Source organism: Oncorhynchus masou, chromosome 33 (genome assembly GCF_036934945.1).
Source record: "Oncorhynchus masou masou isolate Uvic2021 chromosome 33, UVic_Omas_1.1, whole genome shotgun sequence".
NCBI lineage: Eukaryota > Metazoa > Chordata > Actinopteri > Salmoniformes > Salmonidae > Oncorhynchus > Oncorhynchus masou.
Genome location: NC_088244.1, coordinates 38602049 through 38618174, shown reverse-complemented (window position 1 = coordinate 38618174; position 16126 = coordinate 38602049). Strand labels below are relative to the sequence as shown.

At 45.1% G+C, this 16126-nt stretch overlaps 1 protein-coding gene across 1 annotated transcript; it reads left to right on the top strand.

Moving 5' to 3' along the window:
• Window positions 1-18: 18 nt before the first annotated feature.
• On the top strand, window positions 19-16100 carry LOC135528497 (structural maintenance of chromosomes protein 1A). The gene is made up of 23 exons (XM_064957612.1): window positions 19-403; window positions 1715-1903; window positions 2163-2275; window positions 3263-3466; window positions 3688-3926; window positions 4138-4396; window positions 4629-4769; window positions 4867-5049; window positions 5333-5440; window positions 5863-6048; window positions 6207-6386; window positions 7577-7723; window positions 8990-9127; window positions 9376-9599; window positions 10508-10649; window positions 10951-11096; window positions 11379-11532; window positions 12179-12289; window positions 12537-12693; window positions 12830-12984; window positions 13201-13422; window positions 13714-13821; window positions 14037-16100. The coding sequence occupies exons 1-23, from the start codon at window positions 295-297 to the stop codon at window positions 14115-14117; spliced, it is 3696 nt and encodes a 1231-aa protein (XP_064813684.1). The 5' UTR covers window positions 19-294; the 3' UTR covers window positions 14118-16100.
• Window positions 16101-16126: the final 26 nt, after the last annotated feature.

Sequence of the window (16126 nt, the reverse complement as noted above, 5' to 3'; positions counted from 1 at the left end):
AGAACTAATTCACTTACGCGCGCGCTCAGAGGTCTCAAATCGAGGAGGAGGACTGTAAAATGGCGCATTGTTGTTGCAGTCGTACATTTTGAAAGCTAGCTTGCAAGCTGATCGAGTTAGTTAGCCGGGCACACCAACCGATTATGAAACTGTAGCTTTTTTTTTTTAAGTGTCTACCATATGCTTGCATGTTTCTCGTTTGAGTTCAAACGCTAGCTAGCATTAGCGACATTAGCTGCTAGCACAACAACACATATTCCTTCTTCTGTTTCCGCACAAGCGATCTGGTCAAAAATGGGTTATTTGAAACTAATAGAGATCGAAAACTTCAAATCTTACAAGGGCAGGCAAATCATCGGCCCCTTTCACAAGTTTACCGCGATTATTGGACCCAATGGATCCGGTAAGTAGTGGCCAATCAACATTGCAAGTAGGCTATCTAATGCTAACATTACTGTACTGCTAGTCCTCGCTAAATTGCTAGCTAATGTTAGTTTAGCCGGGTTGACTATTTGCATCAAGGCATGCATGGGCGACTATACTTGTTACTTTTGTCGATAACGACAACATATGAACATTTGCTTTCTATGTAATATTAGCTACATTTTGTTGTTGTTGCTATAACTGTAGCTAGCTAGCCACGGGTCCAAAACGTTTTGCTATGATAAACATTTCCCTCACTGACAAATTAAATTGTAATTGTCACATGTGCCGAATACAACCTTACAGTGAATTGCTTACTTACAAGCGCTTAACCAACAATGCAGTTAAGAAAATACAAATAACAAAACATGTAAGAGATAAGAATAACTAATGTTTAGAGCAACAGTAAATAACAATAGCGGGGCTATATACAGGGGCTTGCGGTATAGAGTCAATGTGCGGGGGCACCGGTGTCGAGGTACATATTAACTGAATTACATGTACGTAGGGTTGTTAAAGTGACTATGCATAGATAATAACAGAGAGTGTGGGGTGGTGGGGTGGAGTGGGGGGGGGGGGGGCAGGCAGGCAGGCAATGCAAATAGTCTGGTAGCCATTTGATTAGCTGTTCAGGAGTCTTATGGCTTTGGGGTAGAAGCTATTTACGAGCCTCTTGGACCTAGACTTTGCGCTCCGGTACTGCTTGCCAGAGCAGTCTATGACTAGGGTGGCTGGAGTCTTTGACAATTTTTAGGGCCTTCCTCTGACACCGCCTGGTATAGAAGTTCTGGATGGCAGGAAGCTTGGCCCCAGTGATGCACTGGGCGGTACGCACTACCCTCGGAGGCCATACCAGGCAGTGATGCAACCCGTCAGGATGCTCTCGATGGTGCAGCTGTAAAACATTTTGAGGATCTGAAGACCCGATGCCAAATCTTTTCAGTCTCCTAAGGGGGAATACATTTCGTCATGCCCTCTGGTGACTTTGAATGAGACCTTGCAGATAGTTGAGCTAATAAACATTAGCTAGATCAACAGTTTAATGTAGTCCCGGGCGCCGATCACGTCAACGTCGATTTAAGGCAGCCCCCGCACCTCTCTGATTCCGAGGGGTTGAGTGCAATCGGAAGACAAATTTCGGTTGAATGCATTCAGTTGTGCAACTGATTAGGTATCATCTTATCCAGGTCCTAAGTTATTTACATCCTTTTCCAAGTAAACAATATTTGCAAGACTTGAATAGTTCACTGGCTGACTCCATTGGTTCCCATTCATATTCTCTCCCTCCCAGGCAAGTCCAACCTCATGGACGCCATCAGCTTTGTGCTGGCTGAGAAGACCAGCAACCTGCGTGTGAAGACTCTGAAGGACCTGATCCATGGAGCTCCCGTGGGGAAGCCGGCAGCCAACAGAGCCTTTGTGAGCATGGTGTACCATGAGGACAGCGGGGAAGAGCGCACCTTCACCAGAATCATCATTGGTATGCCACAGCTGTCTCCACATCCAGATGTGATAAACTGTGTGGCTGTGAAGCTTCCCTTAATGTCTGCTAGTCCAATTTGTGGTGTCGGGCAGAGTCTGAAATGGCACTCAAATCCCTCATAGTGCATTACTTTTGATGGGTCCTGGTCAAAAGTAGTGTACTATATAGGGAATAGGGTGCCATTTTGGACAGCCCCTTGATATTCTGATCTCTTGTCGGATAGCCATAACTATCACAAATCTTCTCTGTGTGTCAGGCTCGTCGTCAGAGTACCGTATCAACAGTAAGGTGGTGAATCTGGCAGAGTACAGTGAGGAGCTGGAGAAACTAGGAATCCTCATCAAGGCCAGGAACTTCCTCGTCTTCCAGGTGAGAACTGATACAAACAGTAACATACACACACACACGGTAATAGTCACATGCAAAAACATGTGACTATAAATACATACATACATACATGCATATTGTTTTGTGTAAGTAGACAGATTTTCTCGATCTTCATATAAAATGTACACTACATATGCACATGCAAACAATTAGCATATTTGAGCAGAATATGTGTAGAGCTTCCTTAAAAGCGAATAAAATCAAATGTTATTTGTCACATGTGCCGAATACAACCGGTGTAGACCTTATAGTGAAATGCTTACTTACAAGTTCAAGAAATAGTTGATCAAATATTTACTAAATAAACTAAAGTAATACAAGAAATGTACGTAACAATAACAAGGGGTTACGTCAATGTAGATAGTCTGGGTGGCCATTTGATTAGTTGTTCAGCAGTCTTATGGCTTGGGGGAAGAAGCTGTTAAGGAGCCTTTTGGTCCTAGACTTGGAGCTCCGGTACCGCTTGCAGTGTGGTAGCAGAGAGAACAGTCTTTGACTTGGGTGACTGGAGTCTTTGACCACCTGGTATAGAGGTCCTGGATGTCAGGAAGCTTGGCCCCAGTGATGTACTGGGCCGTACGCAATACCCTCTTTTAACACCTTGCATGGGATTGCCTTGGTCAGATGCCGAGCAGTTGCCATACCAGGCGGTGATGTAACCAGTCAGGAGGCTCTCGTTGGTGGAGCTGGTAGAAATTAGGTAAAACGGATGGCCTGCAATAAAGTCCCCAGCCACTAGAAGCGCTGCTTCTGGGTGAGCATTTTCTTGTTTGCTTATGGCCTAATACAGCTGGTTGAGTACGGTCTTAGTGCAGCACCGGTTTGTGGTGGTAAATGGACAGCTGCGAATAATATAGATGAGAGCTCTCTTGGTGAGAGAACCCTAGAGACGGTTTGTCCATGGACCTCGCTTACTCTGTTTAAGACTGTGTTCGTAACCTCTTTGACCTCTATGTATTCCCCAATTAGGGTGCGGTGGAGTCGATAGCCATGAAGAACCCTAAGGAGCGTACTGCTCTGTTTGAGGAGATCTCCCGGTCTGGGGAGCTGGCTCAGGAGTACGACCGTAGGAAGAAGGAGATGGTGAAGGCTGAGGAGGACACCCAATTTAACTACCACCGCAAGAAGAACATCGCCGCTGAACGCAAAGAGGCCAAGCAGGAGAAAGAGGAGGTATGGAAGACAGCCAGTCAGATAGCATCCTTCTCTTCTCACGAGAGCTTACTCACACTTCCCATCAGTAGGTAGAAGGTAATATTGAGACAGATTGATAGACCCCATTATTTTTGCAAATAAAAATTGACAAGAAATGTTTCAATATAAATTGCCACCATTTGCGAACCTTCTATGTAGTTTTGATGTATCATTCACACTTTCTCCCTCCCCCTCTCCAGGCTGAGCGTTACCAGCGTCTGAAGGACGAGGTGGTGAAGGCCCACGTCCAGATGCAGCTGTTCAAGCTGTACCACAACGACGCCGAGATCGACAAGCTGAACCGCGAGCTGTCGCACCGCAACAAGGAGATCGACAAGGACCGCAAGAAGATGGACCACGTGGAGGAGGAACTGAAGGAGAAGAAGAAAGAGCTGGGGAGGATGATGAGAGACCAACAGACGGTGGAGAAAGAGATCAAGTGAGTGGGGATGAAGGGAGGGAGAGCTGGGGAGGATTGAGAGACCAGCAGACTGTAGAGGAGGTCAAGTGCGTAGGGAGGGAGCAAGGGGAAATGGGGACAGGCTATGAAGAAGAGCCTACAAATATGATAGACCAGGTGGAATTGTTGCCATTTTGGAAGTTAATGGATTTAATATCTTAACCTTTTCCACTCCCTCTTCCTCCTACAGGGAGAAAGATGCTGAACTGAACCAAAAGCGTCCGCAGTACATCAAGGCCAAAGAGAACACCTCCCACAAGATCAAAAAACTGGAGGCAGCCAAGAAGTCCCTCCAGAACGCCCAGAAGCTGTACAAGAAGAGGAAGGGGGACATGGATGAGTTGGAGAAAGAACAGGGCGCCGTGGAGATGGCCCGGCAGGAGTTTGACGACCGCATGGAGGAGGAGGCCCAGAGCCAGGGACAGGACCTCACACTGGAGGAAAACCAGGTTGGAGCCTATGAACAGTCATGAGGGTGTTCCTAAGTTAAATTTGAATGGTCACAGGGAGATAGACTGGGATCCTATGAAAGGTTACAGCGGACTATCAGGCAGCAGTGTTGCATCAGTGAGGGATGTATGGGAAGGTCGCTGGTTCATCTCCCAGGTTAGCCAGACTTACTATCTCTCAAATATGTAGGTGAATATTCTATACTCGCCACCTTCCTCCCGCTCTCCCCAGGTGAAGGCCTACCACCGTCTGAAGGAGGAGGCCAGTAAGCGGGCGGCCACTCTGGCCCAGGAGCTGGAGAAGTTCAACAGAGACCAGAAGGCTGACCAGGACCGGCTCGACCTTGAGGAAAGGAAGAAAGTGGAGACCGAGGTAAAAGGATGAGGACGATACGGAATACAGGGTTGTGCTCGTCGGGGCACGCAATGTAAAAAGAGAGCTTAACGTTATTAATATGTTACATCTGCAGGCCAAGATCAAGCAGAAGATCCGTGAGATAGAGGAGAACCAGAAGCGTATTGAGAAGCTGGAGGACTACATTACCACCAGCAAGCAGTCTCTGGATGAACAGAAGAGAATGGAGGAGGAGCTGACTGAGGAGGTGGAGGGGGCCAAGAAGAGGATCGACGAGATCAACCTGGAACTCAACCAGGTACTGGAACACTTATCTGTCAGTCAGTTAACCAATCCAAGCTATTGGTTGATCCTGAAACGCACCGGGGGAAAGTTAAAACGTTTTGTGTTGACATTGCATGATAACTGTATCAGAATTGCTCATCTGGAAGAGGAAAGAAACGATACATTTTCAGTTTTGCCTGTCTCCTGTGGGGTTTGCTCCTATGTAGATTGGTAGCAAATGGCAAGTCCCAGGACCATGTCATATCAGTCGACATTGCCTGAGGACATTTGACTGACATCTTATCTCTGTTCCCTAGGTGATGGAGCAGCTGGGCGACGCCAGGATTGACAGACAGGAGAACAGCAGGCAGGCACGCAAAGCAGAGATCATGGAGAGCATCAAGAGACTGTATCCCGGGTCGGTGGTAAGACTGCGGGCACCTACAGATGCAGAGTTTGGGCTGGGGAATGTCAGTTGGCATAGGGCAACCACCAAGTATTAAGAGATTCTACGCTGGATCTGTGGTAAAATTACTGGAGGCTGCAGCTAGCATAGTTAGCACACAGTTAGCTGGTAAGGCTAGAGGCTACCAGACAAAGCAGAGATCATGGAGAGCTTCGAACTCTGTCCCGGATCTGTGGCGGGACTGGGGACTGGAGGCATTGTAAGCAATAGGACAACCAGAGTAAGCTATCTATGCCTGTCACTGGGATGCCCTCTTCCTTCTCTGCTTTACTCTCCCCGCAACTGCTCACTGTTCCTGTCTTCTAGACATGTTTCTTCCCTCAGAATATTGACGTGGCCGTGAAATGGTTTTGACACAAACCAGCGCTCTCTTCCCCGCAGTACGGCCGCCTGATCGACCTGTGCCAGCCCACTCAGAAGAAGTTTCAGATCGCTGTGACCAAGGTGCTGGGCAAGAACATGGACGCCATCATCGTGGACTCGGAGAAGACCGGCAGAGACTGTATCCAGTACATCAAGGAGCAGCGAGGAGAGCCGGAGACCTTCCTGCCCCTCGACTATCTGGAGGTAACACACTGGGGGAAGACTTAAGTTTAACTGGACTGGTCACTTACACATGGGACTCCACGATGGCATTATGTCCATGTGAACACAGACCCGTATCAGTCCGGTCTATTGATCTCCGGCTCTGTGCTCGTGTCAGTCTTAACGGTCCATGTCTCCAGGTGAAGCCTACAGATGAGAAGCTGCGTGAGCTGCGCGGCGCCAAGCTGGTGATCGATGTGATCCGCTACGAGCCGCCTCACATTAAGAAGGCCCTGCAGTACGCGTGTGGTAACGCACTGGTCTGTGAGAACGTAGAGGACGCTCGGCGCATCGCCTTCGGAGGGCCCTACAGACACAAGGTAGGAGGAAAACGCACGCACACTGATGCATACACACACACACACACCGTAGTGTTTTCAACAAGCACATGGAGTAGCCAGCCAAATAGAAAAAGTAGCCAGCCCGGAAATGAAATTCTCTATTTTGTTGGCCTCTGGTACATTCTAATGCTAGGTTGTATTTTCTACCAGCAACTATAAGGAACAAACACAATTTTTTTGTTCTTTTACAGGGTTAGTATCAGCAGCTGTTGTACTATACAGGGTTTCCGTATACTGGATTCATATGCATTTGGCGCATAACCTGATAAGGGTGTCCAACTACGGTGCTCAGAATGATAAATCACATTTAGATTATGGTAATTCATCTTGACCTGAACATGCAACTTGAGGACGCAAACGGCGTGCGTCCATACCGAATTCCGATGCGCATTTGAAGACGTTAGAATAACTGTCCACATTTTGCTTTTCCTCAGCCAACAATATGGGCAATGAACAGCAAAATCCACTAGTCTGTCAGTCTACTATCCCCCATGGTAGGAAAGGTGACCTATTCTATTGGTCAGCTTTGTCGTTTTTGTGCGAGAAAGCCTATTCCAATCAAACGCTGGGACAATTGTAGGACACGAAATCCCAAATTCATACAACCAATAGACCGAGGCTACATCATTTAAAAAAAAAAAAACTTTAAAAAAACAACGAGGCTGATGCAATGGATCAAAACGTTTAGCTTGGCCCGGGCACGTTTGTACTGTCCCCGGGCTGTCGTTAATGTCGGACCCCGCACGCTGAAGAAAATAAATGGTTGCCGAAAACAGTCGATTTAGACTCATGTTACCACATTATACGGGACGTGCAAATTCATGCTCTCGCTCCCCGTGTAAAGAAATTAGACTGCAACCATAGCGCACACCACACACACACACCCAGGTACCGAGAGGCGGGACAGACGGCAGACTGTCAAACTAGCAGTGTTTCCCTGTCATCACTCACTTTGTGACTGATAGGGAGCCTATCTTGTTCATTCTAGCGGAAGAAGGCTCAGCAGACTTTTCTTTTTCTTCTGACTAGCAAATTGAAAAGCAGCCTAGTTAATTTAAGTGGAAAAACAAGGCGCTAGTAGAAATGCACTGTGCACAGACACAAGGTACGCACACACCTTGAGTGGAAGACGTGCACTGACTCCTCTCTTTCCCTCTACCTCCCTCCAGACAGTGGCCCTGGACGGTACTCTGTTCCAGAAGTCCGGTGTGATCTCTGGCGGTGCTAGTGATCTGAAGGCTAAGGCCAGGCGCTGGGATGAGAAGGCTGTGGACAAACTCAAGGACAAGAAGGAGAAACTCACTGAGGAACTGAAGGTAAACGGTCACTCTGGCCACTGGGGTCTTGAGCATCGTCAGCATCATCATCATAACATGTTATGGCGCTCAGGGTAATCCAGTCACACATCCCATTGGTTATGAGGTAGGATGCTCCAAATCACAATCTTCCCTGTGTTGTTTTCCGGCACTGGGCAAATTTCAGGTCTGCTGATGACAAACTTGAACTTTCTGAAAAATTCGGTGTAACTTCCGGCGCATTTAACTGTGAACACTGAGGGTGTACCTGATTTTAGGTTAGTTTTAACACTGGTCAAGCAGGCTACTGTGGCTATTTATAGTAATGCAGGTCTATCAGAGTGGCCTACCATCAAAAACAATGGAGAAATGCATTCCATAACATTTTAACATGGAAATTGCTGTTCCATCATTCAGCCTACAGTTGCAGCCAATGTGAAAAAACACGCAGGGCTTGACATTAACCTGTTTATCCACTTGTCCTTCAGACAAGGTGGTGACTGAACAGGTTGTTGTGTTTGTAAGAAGCCACTTTACAAAATATAGAATGTGTCATTATTCCAATACCATAATCACAGAGAATCAGACAAATTATACTACTCGCTGTCTCAAACTACAACACTGCCCCTTTAAGACAAAAAAACTCTTTTACCTGACTCATTTCAGAGATTTCTAGAAACACACATTGTGCTCTTGTAGGAAGCAAACAGTCCCCCCTTGCGGACTGATCTATAATTGGGCTAATAACTCACTAACTACCAACGGATATGAACAAATGTGCACATGTGGCGCTCGCTTTGATCTATTAAAAAACACACACAACGACCACTCATGCTGTAAACACAGCATTATTATAGTGAGTCTTGCATAATTTTTTTTTTCTCTCTCGGTATGTTGAATAGAAAGTGGATAATATTGTGTTGATTCGATCACAATTCCCACAGTAAAGGGAAACATTGATAGTGTTAACTGAACTTCACAGTTTTGATCTCGTGCTTCTCTACGCGGGCTGATAATTCTTCTCCGTGGCTTAGAGGGAATATTGCTCATAACATATTACCATACTTATAACATATATTAATATGAAACTTAAGTAAAATAGGTTTTTACGGTACTTATCTGTTATCAAGCTGCAGTTGGAAAAGCAGCCTAATGTATCTATTAGAACGTTGTCATGGCTGATAACTGAACACAAGCACTGAGATAACAATGATGCGTCTCTGAAAGGAACAGGACTACAATAACAATGGGGCATCTCTCTCTCGCTCTCTCTCTCTCTGGGTGTAGGAGCAAATGAAGGCTAAGAGGAAGGAGGCAGAGCTGCGCCAGGTTCAGTCTCAGGCCCACGGCCTCCAGATGAGACTGAAATACTCCCAGAGCGACCTGGAGCAGACCAAGACCCGACACCTCTCCCTCAACATGCAGGTATGGATGTGTAGCAACACAGTCTCCGTTCGTTTTGTGGTAGCCCTAAACCAAGGGTCTGAAACCTGTGGCTCTGGAGCTGCATGTGGCCTTTTTATGTGATGTGGTGATCTATAATGATTTATTTAAAGTCATCAATAGCGGTTTCTACTGCACAATGTGTGTGTCAGTAGGGTTTCTAGAACCCCGTAGACACACTGTTGTGATTTCAATAGACCAGCTTGAAGTCCTTTTCCCATCCCCTGTAGGAGAAATCCAAGCTGGAGAGTGAGCTGGCTAACTTCGGCCCTCGCATCAACGACATCAAGAGGATCATCCAATCCCGTGAGAAGGAGGTCAATAATTTGAGAGACCGGATGAACGTTGTGGAAGATGAGGTGTTTATCGAGTTCTGTAAGGAGATTGGGGTCAGGAACATCAGAGAGTTCGAGGAGGAGAAGGTGAAGAGGCAGAACGAGATCGCCAAGAAACGGTAAGTCATTCTCCTCCGTTGTGTCAATGTCAAATCATACTTTATTTGTCACATGCGCCAAATACAACAAGTGTAGACACTACCGTGAAATGCTTACTTTACAAGCCCTTAACCAACAGTGTAGTTCAAGACGAGTTAAGAAAATATTTACCAAATAAACTAAAGTAAAAAATCAAAGGTAAACAATAAAATAAGGCTACATATAGAGGGTACCAGTACTGAGTCAATGTGCGGGGGTACAGGTTAGTTGAGGTAATATGTACATGCAGGTAAAGTGACTATGCGTATATAATAAACAGTGAGTAGCAGCGCTGTAAAAATGGGAGTGGGGGGGGGTCAATGCAAATAGTATGATTAGTTATTAATCCTTTTGGACCTAGACTTGGTGCTCGGGTACCACTTGCTGTGCAGTAGCAGAGAGAACAGTCTATGACTAGGGTGGCTGGAGTCTTTGGTCATTTTTAAGGCCTTCCTCTGACACTGCCTGGTATAGAGGTCCTGGATGGCATGAAGATTGGCCCCATTGATGTACTGGGCTGTACGCACTAACCTATGTAGTTCCTTGCTGTCGGAAGCTGAGCAGTTGCCATACCAGGCGGTGATGCAACCAGTCAGGATCCTTTTGATGGTGGAGCTGTAGAACTTTTTGAGGATATGAGGACCCATGCCAAATCTTTTCAGTCTCCTGAGGGGGAATAGGCATTGTGAATGTGAACCTGTTTCTGTGTGCTGTAGTCAGCCATTTTGTCTGTCTCTTAGGCTCTTCCTCAATTCATCTTCCTTTCATTCCTCATATCCTCTCACCTGTTTCTTAAAACGCAAAGGTCTGAGGGGGAAGGGGAGAGAGGGAGAGAGAGACGGTTTCTTTGAGTGTGTTAACCTAACGTCATCCATTTTGTGACCTTTAGGCTGGAGTTTGAAACCCAGAAGACTCGTCTGGGCATCCAGCTGGACTATGAGAAAAACCAGCTGAAAGAGGACAAGGAGAAGGTCATGATGTGGGAGCAGACTGTCAAGAAGGACGAGGCGGAGATAGAGCGACTCAAGAAGGTAAAGGGAGATTAACATAAACTGCTTCCGAACTAAGTCTTGAAATGTGCAGTTGCACACTCCCACTCAATGGATTTAACAATGGCGGAAACTCCGTCCAACCACTCGTCCACCAATCCAATGCTTTTATGTCCATGACGAGGAGTGTGCACGCCTCGGGTGAAGGGAGGGGACTCGGGACGCAACCTAAATTCTTAGACTGATGGCTCTAATCAAATGTGTACTCTCTTTGTTAGGTGAGATTGGATGGTTTTTAAACTTTTTTTTTTTTCCTCTTTTTCCTCCTGTGTCCCCTTCCCAGGAGGAGCACCGCCACATGAAGATCATCGACGAGACCATGGCCCAGCTGCAGGACCTGAAGAACCAGCACCTCACCAAGAAGTCCGAGGTCAACGACAAGAACCACAACATGGAGGAGATACGCAAGAAATTGGGAGGAGCCAACAAGTGAGTCGCAAAACCTAGACGCTTGCGCCCACTCAAACTCCCATCCTCTTTTTCTGCCCGTTTCTGAAAGGCACATATGTCTTACTTACTACATTATTATTGTATGTGATTATTATTGTATGTGATTAAAAAAGCATTGCGTTTGTAGCATTGCCATTTGGTTTGTGTTCAACAATTGTGTGTGTTTACCTTGGGGAGCTGACCCAGAGAGACGGTTACTAGTTTTGTAGCGTTGCAGTTTGCGGCGGTATTGTTTGACCCCGATGTGTGTTATTCCCCCAGGGAGCTGACCCAGCTGCAGAAGGAAGTGACGGCCATCGAGACCAAGCTGGAGCAGAAACGCAGCGACCGCCACAACCTGCTGCAGGCCTGTAAGATGCAGGACATCAGACTGCCTCTACGCTCTGGGACCATGGACGACATCGGCCAGGGAGAGGTACTAAACACTCTCTCTCCCACCTTCTCTTTGTCCAGCTTTCTACCTCCCTTTTCTCTCTCTCTCTCTCTCTCTCTCTGACATGCTCGCTCTCTCCGCGGGAAACGTATGTTTACATTGCCAAAGCAACAATAAAAAAATCATTACTCACAAAAGAAATAAAAACATTTCAAATGTCATTATGTGCAAGTAGTTAAAGTACAAAAGGGAAAATAAATTGGTTGTATTTACAATGGTGTTCTTCACTGGTTGCCCTTTTCTTGTGGCAACAGGTCACAGATCTTGCTGCTGATATCTTGCTGCTGATATCAAAATTGGGTTTGTTTCACATTCTTTGTGGGTCTGTGTAATCTGAGGGAAATCTGTGTCTCTATGGTCAAACATTTGGCAGGAAGGTAGGAAGTGCAGCTCAGTTTCCACCTCCTTTTGTAGGCAGTGTGCACATAACCTAAGGCGGCCTTCCCCAATAAAAAGGCTATGGTCACTGAGCCTGTACATAGTCAAAGCTTTCCTTAAGTTTGGTTCAGTCCTCAGAGGTCTGTTTAGGGCCAAATAGCATTCTAGTTTGATCTTAAAAAAAAAATATATATATATATTTTTTTGCAATGTGTTACGTAATTATCTTGTTGTTTCTCTCTGTGTGTAGGGGAGCTCCCAACAGGAGGAGTCTAGCAGCAGTCAGAGAACGTCCAGTACTGTCCTGGCTAAAGAGGCTCTCATAGAGATAGACTACAGCATCCTGTCTGAAGACCTCAAGGTAAGAAATACACCCGTGCGTGAACCCTCTATACTAAGGCTATGTCGGGGAGTGTGCAAGTGCACACTTTGGGAGACGTGTGCAGAATTGGGACGCAGTTCATCTCCCCCATAGACTGTGGGGGACTGTACGTGTAAAATTGTCTGTTTCAGCCATGATTCAATACCCAGCGGTTGTTTTTTTGTTTTTTTGTGTGAGTTTGAAATGTAGTGTGAGTCGCCTAGCATATTTGTCTGCTGTTTCTCAGGACGCGCTGGCGGAGGATGAGATCAAGGCAGAGATGCACACGCTGCAGCAACGTCTCAACGAGCAGCAGTCCATACTGCAGAGAATCAGCGCACCCAACATGAAGGCCATGGAGAAACTAGAGTCTGTCAGGGACAAGTTCCAGGAGACCAGCGACGGTACGGAGGAGAATGTGTCTGAGGACGTGGACTAACTTTTACCATCTCTCTTGGCGAATGTGTCGAATGAAACAGCAGGGAAGGATGCGTATTCATTTGCGTAATGTGTTCACGGTGCTCTATTCTTGCATTCCAGAGTTTGAGGCGGCCCGTAAGCGAGCCAAGAAGGCCAAGCAGGCGTTTGAGCAGATCAAGAAGGAGAGGTTTGACCGCTTCAACGCCTGTTTTGAGGCTGTATCCACCAACATCGATGAGATCTACAAAGCCCTGTCACGCAACAGCTCTGCCCAGGTACTGTCCCTCAGCAATACTCCATAGTAGTACTGTACCATACCAAACGGTCTGAAACGTATTCCACCAAGTCAAACTAGCTACAAACTGTATTATGTGGTATTTGCATTAACATAGGGGTCATTCCATATAAAATCAATGGTCTGTTTGACTGCACCCCTTTCGATTTGAACAAAACTTTTGTCGGTGTGTTGATGTTGTGTTCCTTCATCCCAGGCCTTCCTTGGGCCGGAGAACCCAGAGGAGCCTTACCTGGATGGGATCAACTATAACTGTGTTGCCCCTGGTAAGCGGTTCAGACCAATGGACAACCTGTCTGGAGGGGAGAAGACTGTCGCTGCCCTGGCTCTGCTGTTCGCCATACACAGCTACAAGCCTGCCCCATTCTTCGTCCTGGATGAGATTGATGCTGCGCTGGACAACACCAACATTGGCAAGGTCTGTGTCTAAAACCCTGCTGCGTAAACCATCGTTGTTAATGTATTGAAATACCTTTGTGTTTACGATGTCGTTTTCCTGAAATCTCGCTAAAACTACTATCAGTCTAAAATGGCACCCTATTCTTGATGTAAGTGCACTAAATTAAAGTAGTGCACTATATATTGTAGGGATAGGTTGGAGATGTCTGATGTGTTGTCGATCCACGTTATCCAGATGACTATGTTATGTCATGACTATGCTGTTATGTCATGACCATGCTGTTATATCTAATACTGTCCGTCTATGCAGGTGGCCAACTACATCAAAGACCAGTCAGTGAACACTCAGGCCATAGTGATCTCTCTAAAGGAAGAGTTCTACACCAAGGCTGACTCTCTCATCGGGGTCTATCCAGAGGTACAGACGCAACAAAACACACACACAACACGTAACACACCTATCCTTAAAGCCTTGTAATGCTTCGCTTTCACATAAAAACATTACTATAAGAATGTCTTGACATTTTTCTCTCACATTTTAGATAATAGAATGAATGTAGCTATGTATGCTAACTGTTTTCTGAAATAAGGGCAAAACTGACAGCGTCACTCTCCCCCCTCCTCCCCACACAGCAAGGAGATTGCGTCATCAGCAAAGTATTGACTTTTGACCTGTCGGTGTACCCTGACGCAAACCCCAACCCCAACGAGTAGAACCCCAACAAGTAGGACATCACACAGAGGAGAGGAGCAAAATGACAGGCGTACCTTTTAACTCATTGGCATTTTGACGTTCTGGTTATCCAACTGAACCAGGGTCATATTCATTAGTGCAGGCAACCGAAAATGTTTTAAAACATTTTTGTAACTGAGAATTTTGTTTTTGTGTTTCTTATTGGACAAGTCCCTATCTGTTTCTGCCGAATGAATATGACCCAAATCGCTCGTGTCTATGGATGGCAAATGTAGCTAATAATGTGTTCTGTGGTGTGTTGGTTGTATCGTGGATCACACATCCATTAGCTAATAGATGTTATTTGCTATCATGTTTTTTAAAATAATTTCTGTATTTTTGGAGTATATTAGGATTAGAAAATGTGTGCTATTTCTGAATGGAGTGGGAGGGGGTGAGACAAGTTACAGCAGCTGCAAGTTGTTATTTCTAGAAAGCTTCACCTTGAATATAATGTGCATTTATACAATTTGAATCTTTTAATTTGGAACCATGTGAGTATTGTATTTCAGGACAAGGTTATATGAGGCTTAGAAAAATTGTAAAATGATTTGGAAATCATGCCTTGTTGACAATTTGTGTATTTGTATCAGGCTTTTGTCCTTCAGATGGTAGGAACCTGCTGACAATGATCATGTATTACTTGTAACCATTACGCTTTTTTCTTGTTTTTTGGTCTCATAAATGTTTTCTACTAAACTCTTTCCCTTTCTTCAAATTCTTGCTTTCTGTTATTTCACTGGTTTATCTAAATGGAAGTATCTGAAATTCTGCTATTTTCTACTTTGTGTTCAGCCTGTTTTTTTGTTCCCCCCCTACTTATTGTGCTACTTAAAAAAACAACTTTTGTCTGAATTGTGTCAGGATTGGAAGACCCTTAGGTCCCATAAGGTGGCCACTTCATTCCCAGTCAGATGTCATCTGAGCATTTTAAAATCCCCACGTCTAACTGGCCTGTATCCAAGCTGAATTTGCTGGTTGTTTCACTTTCTTCAAGGTGTGGCTCAGTGTCAGCAATGGCTATGGTTATTATTTCTCTACCTTTTTGGCAAGATTCAGTCAGTAATGGCCACAGTTGGTTACACCAACAGGAATGACACATAAGAAGATGTCTTTGTACACCGGACGACCATAAAGTAAAACATCCCATAGGAAATACAATGGCGGTGTTGGAGATGGAGAAACGGAGGCGTTTGATGTCGTTGAAGGGAAGCCGCTAGCACGACTGTGAGTGGCACAACCCTAAAATATACGTGAAGTGAAACGAAACAACACTGTTTAAATCGGGCTACCAAGCCACCTGTTAGTTTTACCAGACAGGCTCTGAGCCTTTCCCCAAATGTCCTGGTTTTCCAGAAAACCCTGTTGGAAGTTAACCTGGTTAGGTGGGAACATGCAGTAAATTCAGGAATCCTCCAAATGGGAATTTTGGGGAAGTTACCAAATTATTATTATTATTATTATATATATATATATATTTTTTTTTATTCTAACCATGACCTAATTTAATATGAGGTAAATCACAACTGTTTTAATTCTTGGATATAAACTGCGAAACTCCATTAAGGAAATCCATCTAATTTGACCACCTTGTTAGATTAGCTGCTTCCTCTGAAGAGGGGAACAACTGGTGAACATGACTTAAGACCAGAATGAAGAAAAGCAGTTATTTTATTGTTATTAATTTTACATTGGGTGCATGTTCATATCCAATCTTTATGAATTGTATCACTAAAGCAAGGGTCAATTTCTAAAAGTGAGGAAGGTTTGAGTTTAGCCCTATTGACTTGGGGATGGAGTCTGCTTTTAAAGTGTCCCCCTGCCTTTTTCTTTTTTTTATTAATCTGTCCAGGGCCAATGGGAAATGTAATTATCCGTTTTAAGGGTCAGTTTTGCATAAGACAAGTTTATTCCATTGACATTGTATCGATTCTTTTTTTAGTTAATAAAATATACTATTTTAACTTGTATTCTAATTGTGTATTTGTGG